Source organism: Catharus ustulatus, chromosome 1 (assembly GCF_009819885.2).
Source record: "Catharus ustulatus isolate bCatUst1 chromosome 1, bCatUst1.pri.v2, whole genome shotgun sequence".
In the NCBI taxonomy this organism is placed as follows: Eukaryota; Metazoa; Chordata; class Aves; order Passeriformes; family Turdidae; genus Catharus; species Catharus ustulatus.
Window position 1 is genome coordinate 108,718,737 of NC_046221.1, and position 18,218 is coordinate 108,736,954.

General features: G+C 39.9%; 1 protein-coding gene across 7 annotated transcripts in view; it reads right to left on the bottom strand.

The window, feature by feature from the left end:
• The window catches only part of PTPRM (protein tyrosine phosphatase receptor type M), a 447,605-nt gene that overhangs the window by 304,967 nt on the left and 124,420 nt on the right, over positions 1-18,218 (bottom strand). For all 7 annotated transcript variants that reach the window (XM_033068182.2, XM_033068164.2, XM_033068169.2 and 4 more), the window contains one exon: positions 4,864-5,132. In XM_033068182.2, the coding sequence (XP_032924073.1) occupies positions 4,864-5,132 (269 nt within the window). The remainder of the gene's footprint in view (positions 1-4,863; positions 5,133-18,218) is intronic.

Consider the following 18,218-nt stretch of genomic DNA (forward strand, 5'->3'; position numbering starts at 1 on the left):
TCTCCTCACTAGATGAGAAGTTTTTACATGACTTGTATCTCAAAGCATCAATTTTAGAGCCTCTCAACCTACTGAGACTGCTCCCCAAGAATCTAAAAACAATCTCTCCACTAACCAGCAAAATCTATGTAACATTCAATTTTCTTTTTCCATGTGCATTCTAATTCTACTCAAGTTAGGAGGAGGGTGAAGGTCTTAAGAATTGTGTGAAGCTTTGTTTTGTTTGCAGGCTGTCTCCAAAGGCACAATAAACTCCTTGATGCTCTTGCTTAAGATGCACCAAATAAACAATAGCTCAGTAAAGCAAACAATTTCTCCCGGGCACAATGTTAAAAAGAGGAAGGCAATGCTCCCTCAGGGGAGCACTCCTAAAGCGGTTTTATAAAACAGAAATAAGACTAGTACCTGCAGAAATACACCAGCTACTTCGAAACAAATAGCTCAGAGACCAGGAGGCACTGCAGAAAAGAACAAGCTGTGCTGATTATCTTGGACTCTCAGAAGGTGTTTGGCAGCTTGAACCCACGTTACTGCAAGCACACCGTTATCACTAACTGGACAGCAGTGCAGACATACCTTAAAATCAATGGCAGATGTCAGGCAGTAGTACTTGGGAGATCATTAATTATGGAATTAAATACATCCCTAATTGTCAGAATGCTTGACAATTTAAGTAATCAGCAAGTAATCAACAATTAATGTTGTTACATGCAGGTTGTAATTGTGATTTGTGACATATATTTAGTACAGCTTACCTACGGTGTGCAACATACACAAATAACTACCTGGCAAAAAGAAAATGGTACATTAAAAGAAATTAATTATTTAGTTCAAAGACTATACTTCTAATGAGTCGATTCTAAATAGAAACCCAACCTGGAAAATATTTACAAGCTTAGGCTTCTGGTGCTACAGTAATAAAGTACTGTTAATTATTAAATCTTTTGAGCACTTTGCTTGTATGCATTTGCAATACATGGTTTAAACCAATAAATCTTTAGAAGTTGGATTAAAATTCACTCCATACTACATAATCTGATTTGTAGTCAGTTACCATTTAGTGGGAGTTATTTTGCCTACATTTTTCAACAGCAAAACAGACATAACACACTGTGTTTGAAAAAATACTGAATTGTATAAATATTGTAACTCTGAAATGTTATATGTAATTTGTCCTCAGAGTTCTGTAGTACATTTTGGTTTCATTTGCATCTAGACATCTTGTAGGTTTTCTGCTAAGGGAATGGAATTATTCACAGATGTGGATGGTTACACAGATTGTGTGATTTAAAACACAACAAAGACAATCACACAATTACATTGCCTTGTCCCTTCACCTATTAATGCCATCTCTTCTCTTGGAGATTACTCACTGGGAAACTACCAGTTAAAAAGGGCTCCATCATTCCTTGAAAACCTTCTTAGGGGGCTTTTCTTAATTATGTTCAGCAGGGTCAGATAAACTCAGAAAATCACTGTGAGGAAGTCTTGTACATTTTGGAGGCTTTGTGTGGAACACATGGGTTTCTGCCAAAGGAATTTGGAGTTTTGAACTCGAACAGGAGCTTAGGAAACAGACTTGGTACTATATTATACACCTACCAGATGAGTCCTGTGCCTTCCCCACTATTGCTGCAGTCACCTGAGCTGCCACCTAACTTGGAGAAATATTCTCATAAGATCCCTCTCTCCTCTTGCTGCCCTTCTCCCAGCTGCCTGCAGCTAACTTCCTGTCTTCCCCCACAAGAAATTCTGTGAAGAAGAAAAAGCATGAAAACTGATGAAAGGAGTTCAGAAACAATGAGAAGTTGCAAACGTCAGCACTCAAGTGAGGAAATTGCATCACAGATCTCTGAGAGGATGGAGGCAACGAAAAACAAAGACAATTAACTGTAAGCTCTTGTAATGGTGATAGCACTTCCTCGAGAATAAATGAGCTTATTTACAATGAAACCAGTGAAGCTACAGTATTTAACAGTGATCCCCTGCATTGCCATGGATATTAACATAGCATAAGATCTTTTGGCACATCAGCTAAATTGCAGTACCTAACCAGGTATTATTTCAGACTATATGCAGCAAATGCAAAGAAAATTACTTACTATATTCCACAGTGAAAGAAAGATTATGCAAAAATGTCAACATTTCCAGCAGCAAGGAGAGCACAAAGAATCCATTACAGACAGGCTCGGGCATCTATTACACATCAGCTGATGTGTCGTAATCTGCTAAACTGCAGTACCCCATCCAAGCTTGTAAGGGTTCACCTACAAATAATGGTGAACAGTCCAGATGGCAGGTCTTGAGGAGAAAGAGGATGGGAAAGGTCATCCTTCTGTTGCTATGGCCAAATACCTATTACTCAGATATCTGTTAGATGTATCATATTGTCCTAAATCTGACACAGATTACTATTAATAACATTAGTAATAACATTTGAAACTGTCAGAGTTTTTGTGTATTTTTAAGAATGTGTTAATTTACCTTAAATTAAATAGTAAGAGTCAAGGCTTCTTCTAAAATTCCCCTGTCCACATCAGCCTTTTGATTCAGAGCTAGAGTGAGACTTTGAAGCACAGCCCTCTTCTTTACTGACTGCTGATTCCAGAGCAGTTGTGCTGCATAAAAACCAGACTCCTTTCAGAAGACAGAAAACTGGAGGCTCCTCTACTAATTCACTATACAGATAGGGACACTTCAGACTTGGGCATAAGTGAGACAGTCACACATTTACTCAGTCCTCCTAAACCACCCACCATGTTCACAAAACCTTCCAGTAAATTCCACATTATAAACCACTGAGTTAACATCCAGTATCAGCCACAAAATTGTCTTGTGGGATGCTCTATCTTCTTCCTCCACCATCCACTGAGGCTAACCCCACAGACTGGTCCTCATTATTTCAGCCAAGACAGAAAGGCTTTTTGGAGCACTGAAAGGTGTTCTCAACAGTGGCATCAAATCGGTAACATGAGATCTTGATGTAAGGTCAGAGAATCATGGGAGTGTCTGAGTTGGAAGAGACACTTAAAGATTATGGGCACCAACTCCCTGCTCCTCAAAGGACTACCTAAAACCAAACCAAATGACAGAGCACATCACCTAAACACTCCTAGAACTCTGACAGGCAACAAAATACACACTGCCCTTTCACCCTGAGATACGTATGACGAAACCAAGCTGGACTTTGCGATCAGGATACAGCCTTATGCTCCAGAGAGTCAGGTAGCACACAGCTTCTCCCACATGGCTGAAGCGAACCTCAGCTCTGCTAATAAGCCAGCTCTTCTCAAAAAGGTATGAGAATATTGCCTCATTGAGCCGCAGGCAATTACAAAAGATCCACATCATGAAGTTGGCTGAGATGTCCATAAGCTTACCCTGAATCCTCTCCAGGAAGCCCTGACAATACAGTCACAGCAATTCCTAGGAATCTAAGGTAGAACACTGGATGCAAATGCAGACCCTGTGAATACCAGCTATCCAACCTAGGAAACACTATCAGAGGCAAGAGGAAATGAGTAAATGTGCTTTTTTGGGTCTGCAAGTATTGCATCCACAGCCAGGCATCCCACATTCCAAGAAAAAAGCGTTCCTGGCCCTCCAAATTCATCTTCTGGAGTAGGATTTTCTGTTTCATTGTAGGTGAAACAATCATAAAGACTTCAGAAAATTTTTCAGTTTTTTTTCTTTTCCTTAGACGAAAAAGGGTTCAAAAAGTACAGACTGAGTTCACTTGAGACATCCTCACAGATCAGATGCTGCAGCCACAGAAAGGAGTCCACTGCAGCCTCCCAGAGTACCTGCAGTGGACACTGCCAAACTCATCATGACAATATGATGGAGCGACAAACAGCTGGTTACCTGAAAGTGCCGGAACTGAAACAGACTCTGCCACATGTGACACTAGTAACTGGGACACTGCTGTAGGAATTAGGCTGTCCCACTCTGGAAAAACATGGTGGAACAGCAACACTGCACCTCCTAGGGAGCTCTGCAGTCAAGGAACCCCCATCTTTGGGATGGCTTTTCTTCAGAAAGCTTCACACCACAAGTATGGTGACAGTATTAAGTACAGGCAAACAAACAGAATACAATTCAAACTTTCCAGACTTCAAGTGAAGACGGAGGAGCTTCAGTAACACCTCTATGATACTGCGCTGCTCTTATTAAACTAAGTTACTTGTTTGTAGAGACATAGACTGTATTTTCACAGGAAGAAGAAAAAAAACACTGAACTACTATAGAACAGTAAGTAACTGTAACATCTAAACCTTCCTACAGAAAAGCAGCACCCTAAGGGACTGTCAAGTGAAATTCCCCCTGAATTTTTAGGATGCACTCAAAATCCCATTCCTATGATAGCTCCTATTATATTTATGTTAACTGTTGGACAAACTGATATTACATTCAGAGTTAAGACTTGAACAGAGGATTCAAAGGATTCTGCTGATTCCAAAGCAACAAGTATTGCTGATCTAAATCAAACCTGAAGACCGTACTGTAATAAAATCTACTGGCATTCAATTCCAGCATCCCTAATGAACTGAAAGAATGAGTGAATTTATTACAGAAAAAAAGTTAATTGACTGAAATCAATGGCAAAATTTCTAGATTTTTTCCAACATAATTAGTTCATCCACATTTAATCATGTGTGCATTTCATACCCTTCTATAAATATATGTAAACATATAAACATAGCCATATGTATGTAAAAACAAACATTTAGCATCATGTACAAAATGTGATTAAGATGATGATCAACTAGAAATACTGAAAGGTATTTTCATTTTAAAGTTAAAATTATTATTATTCTTAATGGTTGCTATGAGAAACAAAATTTCATAAAAAGTAAGACATACCTGATAAAAATTGGGCCAGAAAGTACTAATTGCCAGTTCTGCTCTGTTCCAAGTGGCAGTGATAGATGTGTTCCAGACTGGGTTACCAAGAGGACCATCATTAACCTTCACATATACATTTAAAGTGCCAGGGCTAGCTTCAGGGTTTTTGCTTGAAACATAATAGTGAAAATCAATACAATGTGTATCATTTTCTTTCAGATGGGGCATCAGGAGGTGAGCTTTCTGTCCCGAGTATCTTCCAGATGTATTCACCAACATGAAAGAACCTGCAAAAACAAAGTGACTGATTCAATTTCTTCCTTATTTTTCTCTTCTTAATATGGTAATATCTGTAACTAAAGCATAATTATAAATAATAATAATAATTCAAGCATTTTTCTTTGCTTCTACTAACATAAGAGCAATTTGCATTTGGCAGGTATTTAATCTCAAATTTCTTTTGCAGAATCTCAAAATTCTTCTGTAAAGCTAGTAAATACTACAACCTTTATTCTAGAGGTGGGGAAGGAAAGAGACAAAAAGCCAAACGCTGAAGCAATCTGCCCTGCAATAAACCTACAGATGGTAGCACAGAATCAGCTGTAGGTCTCAGCTGAGTGCTTCCCTATGCAGGGTCTCTGCTGGCTTTGCCTGGCAAGGCTGTGGTAGTGGGGGAGCTACAGGAGTGGCTTCTGGTGAGAAGCTTCTCCACATGTCCTCACATACAGAGCCAGTGCCAGTCAGCTCCAAGACAGCCCCACTGCTGGCCAAAGCCAAGCCCAGCAGGGATGGCGGTACAGCCTTGGGGACAACATGACCAGAAAGCGGGAAAAAAGACTGTAGCTGGAAGAGAGGAGTGAGACTATGTGAGAGACAACCCTGAAGACACCAAGGTCAGTGCAGAAGGAGGGGAGGAGGTGTTTCAGGGCCTGGAGTTGAGATTCCCCAGCAGGGAAATTCAGTCGGGCAGATTGAGTCAGGCTGGCCCCTGCAGCCTGTGGAGTCCAGGGATGGAGCAGGGATTCACCTGCAGCCCGTGGAGTCCAGGGATGGAGCAGAGATTCCCCTGCAGCCCGTGGAGGGCCCACACCAGATGAAGCAGAAGCCAAAGGAGGCTGTGGCTTTGTGGGAAGCCCACACTGGAGCAGGACTACTGGCAGGACTGGTGAGCTGGTGTGGGACCCAGGCTGGAGCAATCCACGCCTGCAGGACTGCATGCTGAGGGAAGCAAACCCACGTCAGAGCAGAAGACTGCAAGAAGTCCTGCTCTTGATGAGGAAGGAGTGGCAGAGACAACCTGTGATGAACTGACCCATTTCCCGCTCCTCTCACTGCTGAGAGGGAGGAGAGAGACAAAATTCAGGAGTGAAGTTGAGACCAGGATGAAGGGGAGTGCACTCGGTGTCCAGCCAGGGCCAATCCACCACAAGAGTTGCAATGAAATTTAAGAGAATTTTATGTGTTCAGATGGCTGGACACAGCATGTGATGCAGAGTCCAAAATGTTCTCAATTCCTTGGCCTTCCTCTAGCTAATCTCAAGTTACCCACTTGACTAAGTGTGACAATTGTCTCCCGTTTTCAAAAGCTGACAAAAGAATGAACAAATGCAAATACAAGTAAACCAGTAAGTTTTACAGGAAAAAAAAAGAGTGGGATTGAATTTTATATTATGGTCACAACTTAAAAAAGCAAATGACAAGAAACATAAAAGTATTCAAATAAAGTTACATTCAAACAACTCTCACATGAACAGCTAGTCTATTTATACTCTATTTTTCAGTGCCTATTAATGTGCTTCATTGAAGTGTACCTTCAAAATAATAATGCTGCAGAACTAAGGAATTTGAAAGACTGTACAGATGTTAGAAAAATACATGATTTCTGACACATTCATATTTCTGGGTTGAACAAATGAAAAGGAAAGAATTCTATTAACAGATAACCTATGATATCACAGAAGGAAATAAAATTCAGTACCGACTTTGGAAAGAAAACATATCAATAAAATGCATGAGATAATTTAAACTCTGAATTTTTCATAAGTCCAGAAATGGATATGTTATGGTTCCCTACTACAAATGCATTGCTAAGTGTTCTTAGAAAAATATAAGTACACACACACACTTGTCACATAGTTATTGGAAACCAAGTTTCAATTTTTTTTTATTTTCCTTACTTTGATGGGTGACAATTCCTATTAATGAGGTGCAAGTCATTTCTTGACATGGAATGCTGGAGAACCTTTGTCCAGAATGCACCTTTTTGTTAAATAGGTTTAACTATTCAACAACAGCAGATTTGCAGCTGAATTTAAATTATTTATCAAGTATATATTCCTTTCTAGACAAGTTCATAAAATTGACAAAAATGGAACTTACTTATAATACAAAGGAATATAAATATTTTACTTCCTAAAAGCATTATTCTATATTTAATTCAAAGGTTATTTGTTACTGTAATATATTGGGAAAAATCCTTAGTAACATAAACAGAAGTCACTGAATATACTTTTTCCCTTAAAACATGCAGAAAAAAAATAATATTCCTTCCATCAATTAGTACATGCTCTGCCATTCAATTAATTTATTTACATTTAAAATATAAACTTCTTAAAATACGTATAATTTGCTAAGTTAGAAGAGCAATACTTAAGCATTCATGAATTCACTAAAAAGTAAGTGGCAAGGTTTTTTTACATGGAAACTATCAATCCAACAAACAAACTATAAAAATCCCCACAGCATACTTTCTGACAGTGGATCAGTTCTCCAGTTCTCTTCTCAGAATAGCTTATCATATGCTGGGGCACATAACAAATACATATTAAAAATAACTGAAACTATACAATCGTGTATCTACAAGGAAACAGATATCTGCCAAAATTGAAAGATTCCACAAAAAAAATGTGTAAAATTATAACAAACTGAGCACTCATTCCTCAGAAGAAATAGCAAGTGCACGTCTTAATATGAATACACTAATTTTATCACACTTATTCCATTTTTCTAAATGTACTTCCATGTTTAAACACATGGATGATGACAATTTCCTCAGCCAAAAAGTTTAAATGGGATTTACATGGGTTTAGCCTTTTGGGCTATGTGTAGGCACTACATGCAATGTAGTAAAACCTAATGGTGCACATCATTCATTAAATTCAGGCCTCTTTAATCCGCAACCTTACTGAATCACCTGCATTTCATCATTTTAGCTAAGGAGTTTAAATCAACAAAGTAGTGACTTTCCTAAAGTCACTGCTGCTGTTTACAATTCCTCACTGAAAAATGGTTCAGCACTATTTCAGCAAATATTTGGTTAGTGTAAATATTAATTCTAAGAAGATGCAACACTTGAAAAAAGAAAATACAGATTTGCTCCAGAGTAAATGGACAATTGAATATCCTGGTAATTCCCACTAGCATAAATGGACATTTTCTGTGAAATACTGGACACAAAAATATGATCAAAAGATAAGAGTGGCAGCAGAACTAGAAAATAAAGTGTTTAAAAAAGAAAATCTGACAACTGGAAAAGCAACATTCTGTCCTAGAAGAAATGATGGAAATAGCATAAGAGAGATTTTCCAGTCACTTCTGCAAGTTTTCACATCTCACCTCACCTTGTTAAGAGATCCTTTTTATATGGGGAATGTCAAACACAATGAAATTGAATGCAGTATCAATTTTCATGCATGAAGAAAATGTGACTAGTGAGTAAAGAAAGTTACTTTGTTGATTTTTTCACCAGTCTTATACATGACTGAGGAAAAATCAGTCTTCCTAATAAATATTTTATTTTAAGTACTGGTATTTAACTTATTTAGGCATTACTATAGGTTGATTTTGACTCTCAATATTTGGAAAATGTGTTAAAAATGGAGAGCAAAAAGTTGGATTTTATGAACAGATATTCTGCATATTACTTTATTAACAAAACACCCTTCAGGTGCAGAAAGGTGTCACAAATGCTGTGACTAGGTAGTTCACAGAATCACAGAAAGGTTTGGATTGGAAGGTACATACAAAAGTGTTGTTTTTTTTTTTTTTTTTTTTTTTTTAGCAAAACGGGATTCCCTAAATGCCACCCAGCCCTACAGCCATCAGTCACAAGAGACTGTGACTATGACTGCCCATGGCTAAGTGGGGAACTGTTCAAGATACTGGAACTGCTGTGCATGAGCAGATGAACTGTGAGGCTCAAGATTAATGAGTACATCTTTCAGACAAGGCAAACTCAATAAAGGTGTTCTTTTATTTACTGTATTTCATAAACAAACATGTACACAGTCTACCTTGGAACTACTTCAGAAAGCAGAGGACTTGAATTTAGTCACAGTCTACCTTGCACTTTTAACTCCCAAAGCTTCCAAACAAAACAGGTTTTGTCTTGAGTACTTTTTCTAAGTATTAACTAATATTGTAGAAAAAGGAAAATACACTTTCAAGTAGCACTTGAAACTTACTGGGCTGCTGTAATTTGAAAAAACTCTCAAAGCATAGCTAGCAGTACCTAAAGAAGCTGGAACTTTCATTCACATGCACCAGTTCCAGACATCACCCAGTAGGTATGTGCACACACACATCAGAGATGCTTGCACCCCTGAACTGGCATAATGAGGTGTCCCAAAACACCAGCTCAGAGTCTTCCCTTCAGTGCCTCAGCTAACACCCATCAGTTCTGCTCATTAACTTACAAACCATTACAGTCTCCAGGTGAATTTTAAGTCCTCTTTTAAGCAATATTTACTCATATTAAATTTAACATGGTAATTTCAAGAATTATTTATTACCCATCCTAAAAATATCATTAATCTCAACTTTCAAGCTGTTTATCTTCCAAATTTGCAACTATTCAAACTCTTGGAAAAAATCCATTAAAAATCCACCATACATCCTCTGTATTTTTTAAAAGATCAATTCACTTCTACCCATAATGCCAGCTTCATTTCAGCAGAACAATTAATAAGACTAATAAGCCTTATAAATCTTTCACTAAATTCAATTCTTAAAATTCTTCCTCATTGCATATGCATAGTCACATCTCCCATTACTTTGTTAGAAATTGCTTTGATCAAGCTCGAACATGAAATAATGTATTTCTGAATCCTGTATTTTTTGCAGCCCCTCTTCCAGTAGCCAGTATAAAAATAAAAAAAAAAAATCCTGCTTACTGAGGAATGCTGTTTGTTTTTTAAAGCCTTTTCAATATTTATTGATTTTGACTACTTATCCTGTAATCTGGTTTTCTGTTTTCTCCATGACTGTTACATGTTTTCAAACACTGTACTGACATTTTGAAGGCTACTTCTTATATAACTAATGCTACCCTTCCACAAAAAAAGCAAGCAATGTATAGTAGGGGCATATAAAGTTCACAAGTCATTAGAGAAAGCGATTGCACGTGCATAAATTCTGAGAGAGTTGTCTCAAGTTTCAAATTCAACTTCTGAAGAAATCATTGCAATTTAGGAAAAACAGAAGTCAAGTAAGAAGACTTGAGACAGACAGACCCAGACCCAAAGAGAGTTTGAAAACACAGCTTTCCAGCAGCATCTCCCCAGGTCTGGAGTAGGCAAATTCTGGTTGAGCATTCTGCAGCAGGGAGTAGGTAGACTAGACTACTGTTGATACAGAACAAAGTTAATGCTGGGTTTGTATAAAACCTTTTGAAGAGCAGGGAAAATGGATCATATTTGAACTGCAATTCCACTCATGAGCACAACAGGAAATTTTTCTGTTTGGTTAGTTTATTTGTTTATTTGTTTGTAACAGGAAACCTGACTTGCCTGAATAAAAGGAAATGCATCTACAAGGTAATTCTTCCTTTGTTTGATAAGGAAGGTCAGGTGTGGTGTGGACTACGAAATCTCCAAGGAATTGTGCTACTCCTCTTGTCCCTGGAGAGCCACATTAGATGCCCAGGCCTGAAGCAGTAAAGCAGTACCACCACAGGGGGAAGGTTTCCTCACCAGCCCCAGTCACTCAGAAAACACAGTCTGCCAAGGTGTTCGACTACCAGGAAGAGATTTTCACTTTTAAAGGAACTGTGTTCCTTTGGGGCTTCAAAGAGGTAAGCTTGGTGCAGGGCAATGTTCTTTTTTCACTTCTCTCATCCTATATTAGCCTATTCTAATATGCTCTGCAGCTTTACCAGTATCTCCTACAGCCAGTGGGAATTGTGCTATAAACTGCTAAGACTGAGAACTGATTTCTAAAACAAACTCACGATAAAAAGCTTCCCAAACAAGACATGCAAAATTTCCTCCAAATTCTCTCAAGAGTCCTCATGATACAGTCAGCTGGATTTCTTTTAAGGTGACCTAATGCATTTCACCAGCTATAATATTTTTTAACTTTTTATGTTATGACTGGATTTCAAACATGCCAGACCTTTGAGACAGGTCTGTCTGCACCTTTTCTTTAAAGCGAACACACCAAAAAAATACCAAAAGGGTTTGAAAGAAATGATGTTTTATTAGAACATAAACTTGAAAAACTGTCTTCTATCTGAAACCCAGATTCTTTTGAGAGAGAGAGAGGTAAAACACAGCCATTTGAAAACAAATACCTTTTCTGCTCAACTATGTCTTTGAAACAAGGGCCCTTTTCCTCCAGACCTTCTTGGCACACTAGCAATCTTCAATAGCCCTTATGGATTCAATAAGCCCTGCTTGTTCTCCTCTGGGTTAACAGAAAAATATTCCCTCTTCTCATCATGTCTGGCCTAGTTTTGTGTTTCTTCCCCATTACTCGAAGAAAACTTCCCAAGCTTGAGCTCTCCAGTTAGCACATCTATTACTGCCTATCCTATTGTTCCCTGGAAAAGCTTCTCCCATGGCCAGATGCTCTCAAAGAAGAAATCCTTTTCTCCCCTTCTGAGAACTCTCCCTAACCAAAAAGCACACAGTCACCAACCTTTACCACAGCATATAACATGCATACAAAAAATGATTTTAAAAGACACCCTTGAACATTGTCACAGACAGAATGACAGTATGTGCATGAACAATTTTTTTGCATGTCCCTTCTGTTTTCAAGGAAATGAGACAAAGTTTCGAACGTCACAAACAGAATAGAACTTGTTCAGCACAAAAGCTCTCTCCCTGCCTCAGAGGCTACATTCACAGATGTTTCCTTGCCTTGTTTGCTCCTAATGGGACACAGCTCCTCTGGCTGATTGTTTAGCCTGTGTACCTGCACTGAGACTGGAAGAGGTCTGCTGGACACATCTGCTAGATCTACCCCGAACAAAAGTAAGGGAAGTCAAAATACAGGATGCGGTACATAAAGGATTAAAGGGTAAGGACAGAAATAGTAACAATCAACATTGTCACAGACAAATGGGCCTTGCTAAAAAAAAATAAAAGAAAAAAAAGAATAAAAAAAAGCAAACCTTTGGTTGTACAGTTGAAGGAGACTGCTGAATTATTGCTGAAACTACAACAGCTAAAGATCTAAGACCTCTATGAAGTGCTTAACATAGTGACTTGATTAGAGCAGAATAAGAGAACACATCGAATGTATTAAAAGCTGAATAACTGAAGCAACTGTTAATGAAGAAATCTTAGTAAACATGGACTGTTAAACTAGGTGCTGTTTAACCTCCTTAACAAGCATGTAAGAACACATGTAAACCTGTTTCTGGGAAAAAATGAAATTATACAAACACTGGCAAAAAACCCACAAAGCATCTGAGTAGCCAAATCTAGGCAACTCTCAGGAACCAGGGTGAGTTTTCATCTCCCTGCCAGACAGACACAGGGCTGCTACAGTTCCATGTCCCCATATCCAGCTGGTGGTGTTCCCAACACTGGCAGACAGACATACAGTGAGAGAGAAGGAGAGATGGCCTGACAGATCAAATACAGACAGAAAAATAGTGCCTTTGTCAACATCCCTGTGAACACACGGAGCACTCCCACATAAAGCACTGCCAGCCCTGCCCTGTTCCCCCTCTACAGCTCAGGTGAATCTCACTCTGCTAGAGGAACCCACACCCTGCTCTGCCCCACACCCAAAAGCCCCTGACTTTCATCCCACAGCAGCTCATGGCACCCAAGTATCTTCTCCCATCTCCAGTTAGCTTGAAGTTTATGAGCATTCACACACACACTGAAGATCTGAGCCCATCCATGGACAAGATGGGTCTAGTAAGAACACAGGATAGATTGCACTAATCAAGCATCATGCTGAGTCCCATCAGCATAGTAAGCAGTCAGATATGTACATGAGATGAGACTCTTCTATCCCTTCATCTCTCTATTTCTCCCACGCTTGCTCCTTCCCAATCCACCTTGACTCCTGCCTTTGGTCCCCACATTAACAGGTGCACCTGCAGAGAGAGCAGCACACAAAATGGCAAGCTGTATTTTCCAACGAGCTGCATACTCTATCAACTTGCATTTTATTATACCTTGGCATTCGAAGCATGGGACAGTTGCTCTGTCACAGAAGTATCTGCAAAACTTACCAGCACATGCTAACAGTTACTGCTGCTGCCCAGAAAGTCTCACTTCTTTTCTAAGCACATTCTCTTTGCTGCACCACCAGTAACATTAGTTATTATTTTTGTAAACCATTCAACCATGCAATTCAGCATTTAAGAAACAATACTCAGGAGATAAGCAGGAATCAGCTTTAACATGTTCCAGGGGAGCTCCTGGGGTAAACCAGTTACTTTTCAGATAAAAGCCTTGCAGAAGTAAATGTAGAAAGGCTGGGGGAAAGGGGGGACATAGCTTGATCCTGCATGTTACTCTTATCTGAAATGGACCATCTCCAAGAACAGGGTTAAGTGCTACTGGTACTCTTCTCCCTTCCCAGCGAGAGGCTGAAAGGTTTGTTCAACACAGAGGTTAATATAAAAAGCTTCTGAAGACAGTGAGCTTTACAACTTTCACAGGGATACAATCTTCTTTCAGCTTTAGGTTGTTAGGTTAATGTTTGGCTAACGATCACACCTAGGTATACTCTTCCAGTTCTAGATCATCCAAGCAGTAAGTTACAGTAATTTCACTACTATAAGGCGCACCCTTTTGACTAAAATTTTCCCCTGAAACTGGAAGTGCGCCTTATAGTCCGGTGCGCCTTATCTGATGGACAAAGTGGCAAAATTTGCCGAACCGGAAGTGCGAGCCGCGAGGGGAGTGGCCCCGCAGCAGGGCTGGGCTGTGAGGGGGAGTGGCCCCGCAGGGCCGTGCCGGGCTGTGAGGAGGGAACGGCCCCGTGGGGCTGTGCCGGGCTGTGAGGAGCAAACGGCCCCGTGGGGCCGTGGCAGGCTGTGAGGGGGAGAGGTGTCCCGTAGCAGCGTCAGGATGTGAGGGGAGAGGGGCTCCGCGTGGGGGGGCCTGCCAGCATCAGGGCGGCCGCCGCGCAGGGTGGGAAAGCCGCTGGAATCAGGGCAGTGGCGGCACGGGGCAAGCCCGCCGGCATGGGAGCACCCGGAGCACCAGGGAACTCCCGGAGCAGCGGGGCCCCGGGGACGCCGCACGGAGCGGCGGCGGGCCTTTTCTGGCCCCGGGGATGCCGCACGGAGCGGTGGTGGGCATTTTCCGGTCCCAGGGACGCCGCACGGAGTGGCGGATACAGGCGGGCCCGGGGGCCAATGGCTGCCGGGTTGGGGCGGGGCCTTGGCCAGCAACCGCGCGGGGGGAGCTGGGGGCGGAGCCTCGCTGGGAAAAAAAAAAAAGTGCGCCTTATAGTCCGGTGCGCCTTATCTGACCTGCAAAGTTGCAAAATCTGCCGACTCCCAGAGGGTGCGCCTTACAGTCCGGTGCGCCTTATGGTCGTGAAATTACTGTACTTTTCATTTAAAAGCTACCTGACATTGTACTTTCTTAACAGTCTTTTTAGGAAACCATTTTGCCACCTGGCTGATTACTAATTTCCTATCTACTGATAAAAGCAAATTTTTCATAATACTATCAGGTGTGTAAACTTCTACTAAGTTGTTGCAACGATTAGTATCTGCAGTAACACACCACACGCAAATGACAGGAATCTTGAATTTCACTCAAATGTCTGAGAGTTTTACACAGATCTGTAAGGCAGAAAACAGTATTGCCTATGGCACTAAATCCCACAATAACAGAGTCTTCTGAAATCCTGCTGGACACATCAGTAATTTTAGAAGCATAGTGGCATCAAGGGCTTTTCTGTTATCGGAGTAATTTACTCCTGGTTACAAGAGTGCGAATAAAGATAACTCACAAGAAATCTTCCTTACCTATTCAAAAGAGTATGTTAAACATCGCACTGTCATCTGCTGTAGATCTGTGGAGTTGTTCTGTTTTGTTTTTATTCTACCCTCCTCTTTTGAATCAAAGCCCCCATCTTTGTCTCATCTGTTCAATACACTCATCTGACAACTCCCTTAGCATGGGCCATGTGTCGCTTCAATTCTTTTACTTCCACATAAAAAATCTTGCACAGAAATTAGAAGCACACCAGTATAATTACAATCAGAGTGGCTTCCCTAAAACATACTTTTATGCTCTGTTTTTCTAAATTGAATCACTCATTGAGACTCCAAACCATAAGTAGTGGTCTTTCTTCCCCAGTTAAACTACAAATTACTTCAGATTAGTATTCACAGCATTTTTCTTCCACAGAAACACTTCAGAGACCTTAGACAAAGCTTGTTGAGTAAAATTTTAAGCACATCAGGGCCTGTGTTTCACTGATGAGCAGCAGGATGGCTCAGGACCTTTACTCTTGAGCTCATATCCCACAGGAAATCATTGTTATACCAGCACAAAGGCACACACATGCACCCCATGGAAATTACAGGACAGTTTAAGCCTTAATGGATCAGCTACTGCACTTTCTGCAGGCGAACTTACACACTTTAGTCAACCTATGCTCTAACAATATGACAGCTTTAAAACTGATGGAAATAGCATATCCAGTTGGGGCTATTACTTCCATCTTAAAAAAATCACAAAGCAAACAACCTCCCTACCTCCATGAATTCAGTCTGCTTTTAAAATGAAATTTAACACTAGTTTACACAAAGATTTATACATGCCTGTGTATGCATTTATCAGCTTGGAATATTGCCTTAGTTGGGCTTTGTACAGGAATTAGAGACCCATTACACCTCCATTTCTCGATTTCTTTCCTTTTTTATTTTTAAATGCACTTATACCTTTGCCACAAAAGCAGCTGACAGCATTTTCTGCAAATTGGTATATAAAGCCATATTTCACTTAGGTTTTCTCCACTTAGGGATCCTGTTACACTTAGCAATGACAAAGAGAAGAATGACATATCTTAAGAATTCAGATCTGTTTTTTCCTACCTGATTTTCAAGTTCTAAAGCAAATAAAAAAATACAGAGGTATTTGTTAGCCAAGGTGTAAGCTATGTGAAAGAGTTTCACTACATGACAAATTAAAAAAATATTTAAAGCATAAAGACTGTCTTTCCTTAAAGAATATATTAAACTATTCATTCAACATAGTATCAGCTCTAAAGGAAAATTCCTTTTGCAAAACATACCTTCTTGGCAGGAAGAAAAAAAAATACCCCTATTGTTGGCTATTTTATTCTTGACATGGTAACCACTACAGCACAGTCTATCTTTAAAGGTTCTTATCTAGAAGAGATTACGTCACAAACTACATCACAAAGAATGAATACTGTGCAGGTTGCCAATTTATCTGTGTTTATTCACACAATAATTTCCTTCACTGTGGCAACCGGCAGACTTCCCAAAGCCATTTGCACACTGATAAAATGGGAATTTCGCTTCTCATTCTTTTAAAGAGACTTTTTCCAAGCCCCAGATGGAATTGGTTTTAAGTCTTGTACTACTATGGTTATTTTCTATGTCGTAGTTAGTCTCCCCTTGTATCCACCTTAAATATAGAAGAAAACATCTCCAAATCATTGAACTAGTGTAGATAATAGTTAACATATTTACCAAATGAACTTCAAGTTAGGCTTTTTGCCTGTGCAGTCTCATGGAGGATACGGTTTAATGTACTTATTTTCAAGTTCTAGTCTGCTGGAGATGCATAAAATATATTAATTTGGGTCTGATTCATCATTGAAATAAACCTTCCAGCTTCCATGACTCACAATCCCAGGAACTAAGATTATCATTCAAGAGAACAACAGAATCAGGGTGGGTTCTTTTCAAAAACGGAAAGTATAAAACTCTAATTAACACAAGGGCTTAACGATGTGCTTAAGTACCATTCAGGAAAGCACTTAGATACTTAATTTGTCTTCAACAGGATTAAAAATTCAGAAGGTACATGCATAATATTTCTGCAGGATGCTTTCTGGAGTTCTGAGATCCTGCTATTGCGGGAACCTGACATTTAACAGCTTTATTAAAAATTGCTAATTGAAATGTTATTGTATTAAAGCACACAATTTTCAAAAATTAAATTTTATACTAAAGGTGGTCGGTGGTCTGCAAGAAAATCTAAGGATTTGTAGCAGCGCTCGAGCAAAAAAAGTCTGGACAACACTGACTTAAACTCTTGACTTTTGTGTTTTAGCCCAGAATTTAATCCCGAAGTTAATATTCAGGCACATGAGTGATTTTAAAGGGGAAAGAGGGACAAATGTTTTCACTACTGTGAAAGTGGAATATGTGTTTACATGTATTTAAAATAGTTTCAGAATAAAGAACAATCAAACAGAAACCAATCTAAAAGAAAACAAAAATACTTCATCTGACACTTAGAAGCTCCTAGGCCAAAACTTGGACAGGACAGTAAGAATCCCCTGAATTTAACTGCGTATCAGTCAAACAAAAACTAGGAAACTAAAATTACTATTTTTCTATCATCCTACTTTTTTCTGCAGTCCTTTTGGCCTGGCATCCTGATGAGCCATTCTGCTTCTCCGTGTTGCCCATGGAGATATGGGATTGCTCCCCACTGAGGCTTTCAGGGGTGTCTCCCATAAAGACTCAGGCTGCATTCCCTGCTATCCTTGCCCACTCCCAGGATGTTATACATATTCTGCAAGTTCTTTTTTTTTTTTTTCCTTTTCTTTTTATAAATCCCCATTTCAACAGGTTTTTTTTTCCAGTAGGAGGAAAAAACTGTTGTTTTATCCTGATGTGTCCCAGCGCCACAGGAACCCATCCCAGCTCCAATGCTCCTGCAGCAGGGAGATGAAGGCTGACCATGGCACAGCCAGGTAGGTTTTACCACACATACACCTTAATGCTCCTGCCTGTCACTCATTGTTAACTTGTTCTACATCAACAGCTCCTTATTTCTGGCCCCTGACACTAAGAGCAAATTGCTGTGTGCAAGCAGGCATCCTTAAGCTGAGCCTTGTATGAAGGTAACCATGAAAACAAGCAGTGGAGGCAATAGTTTGGGTGCATGTCAAACCATTCACAAAGTGGT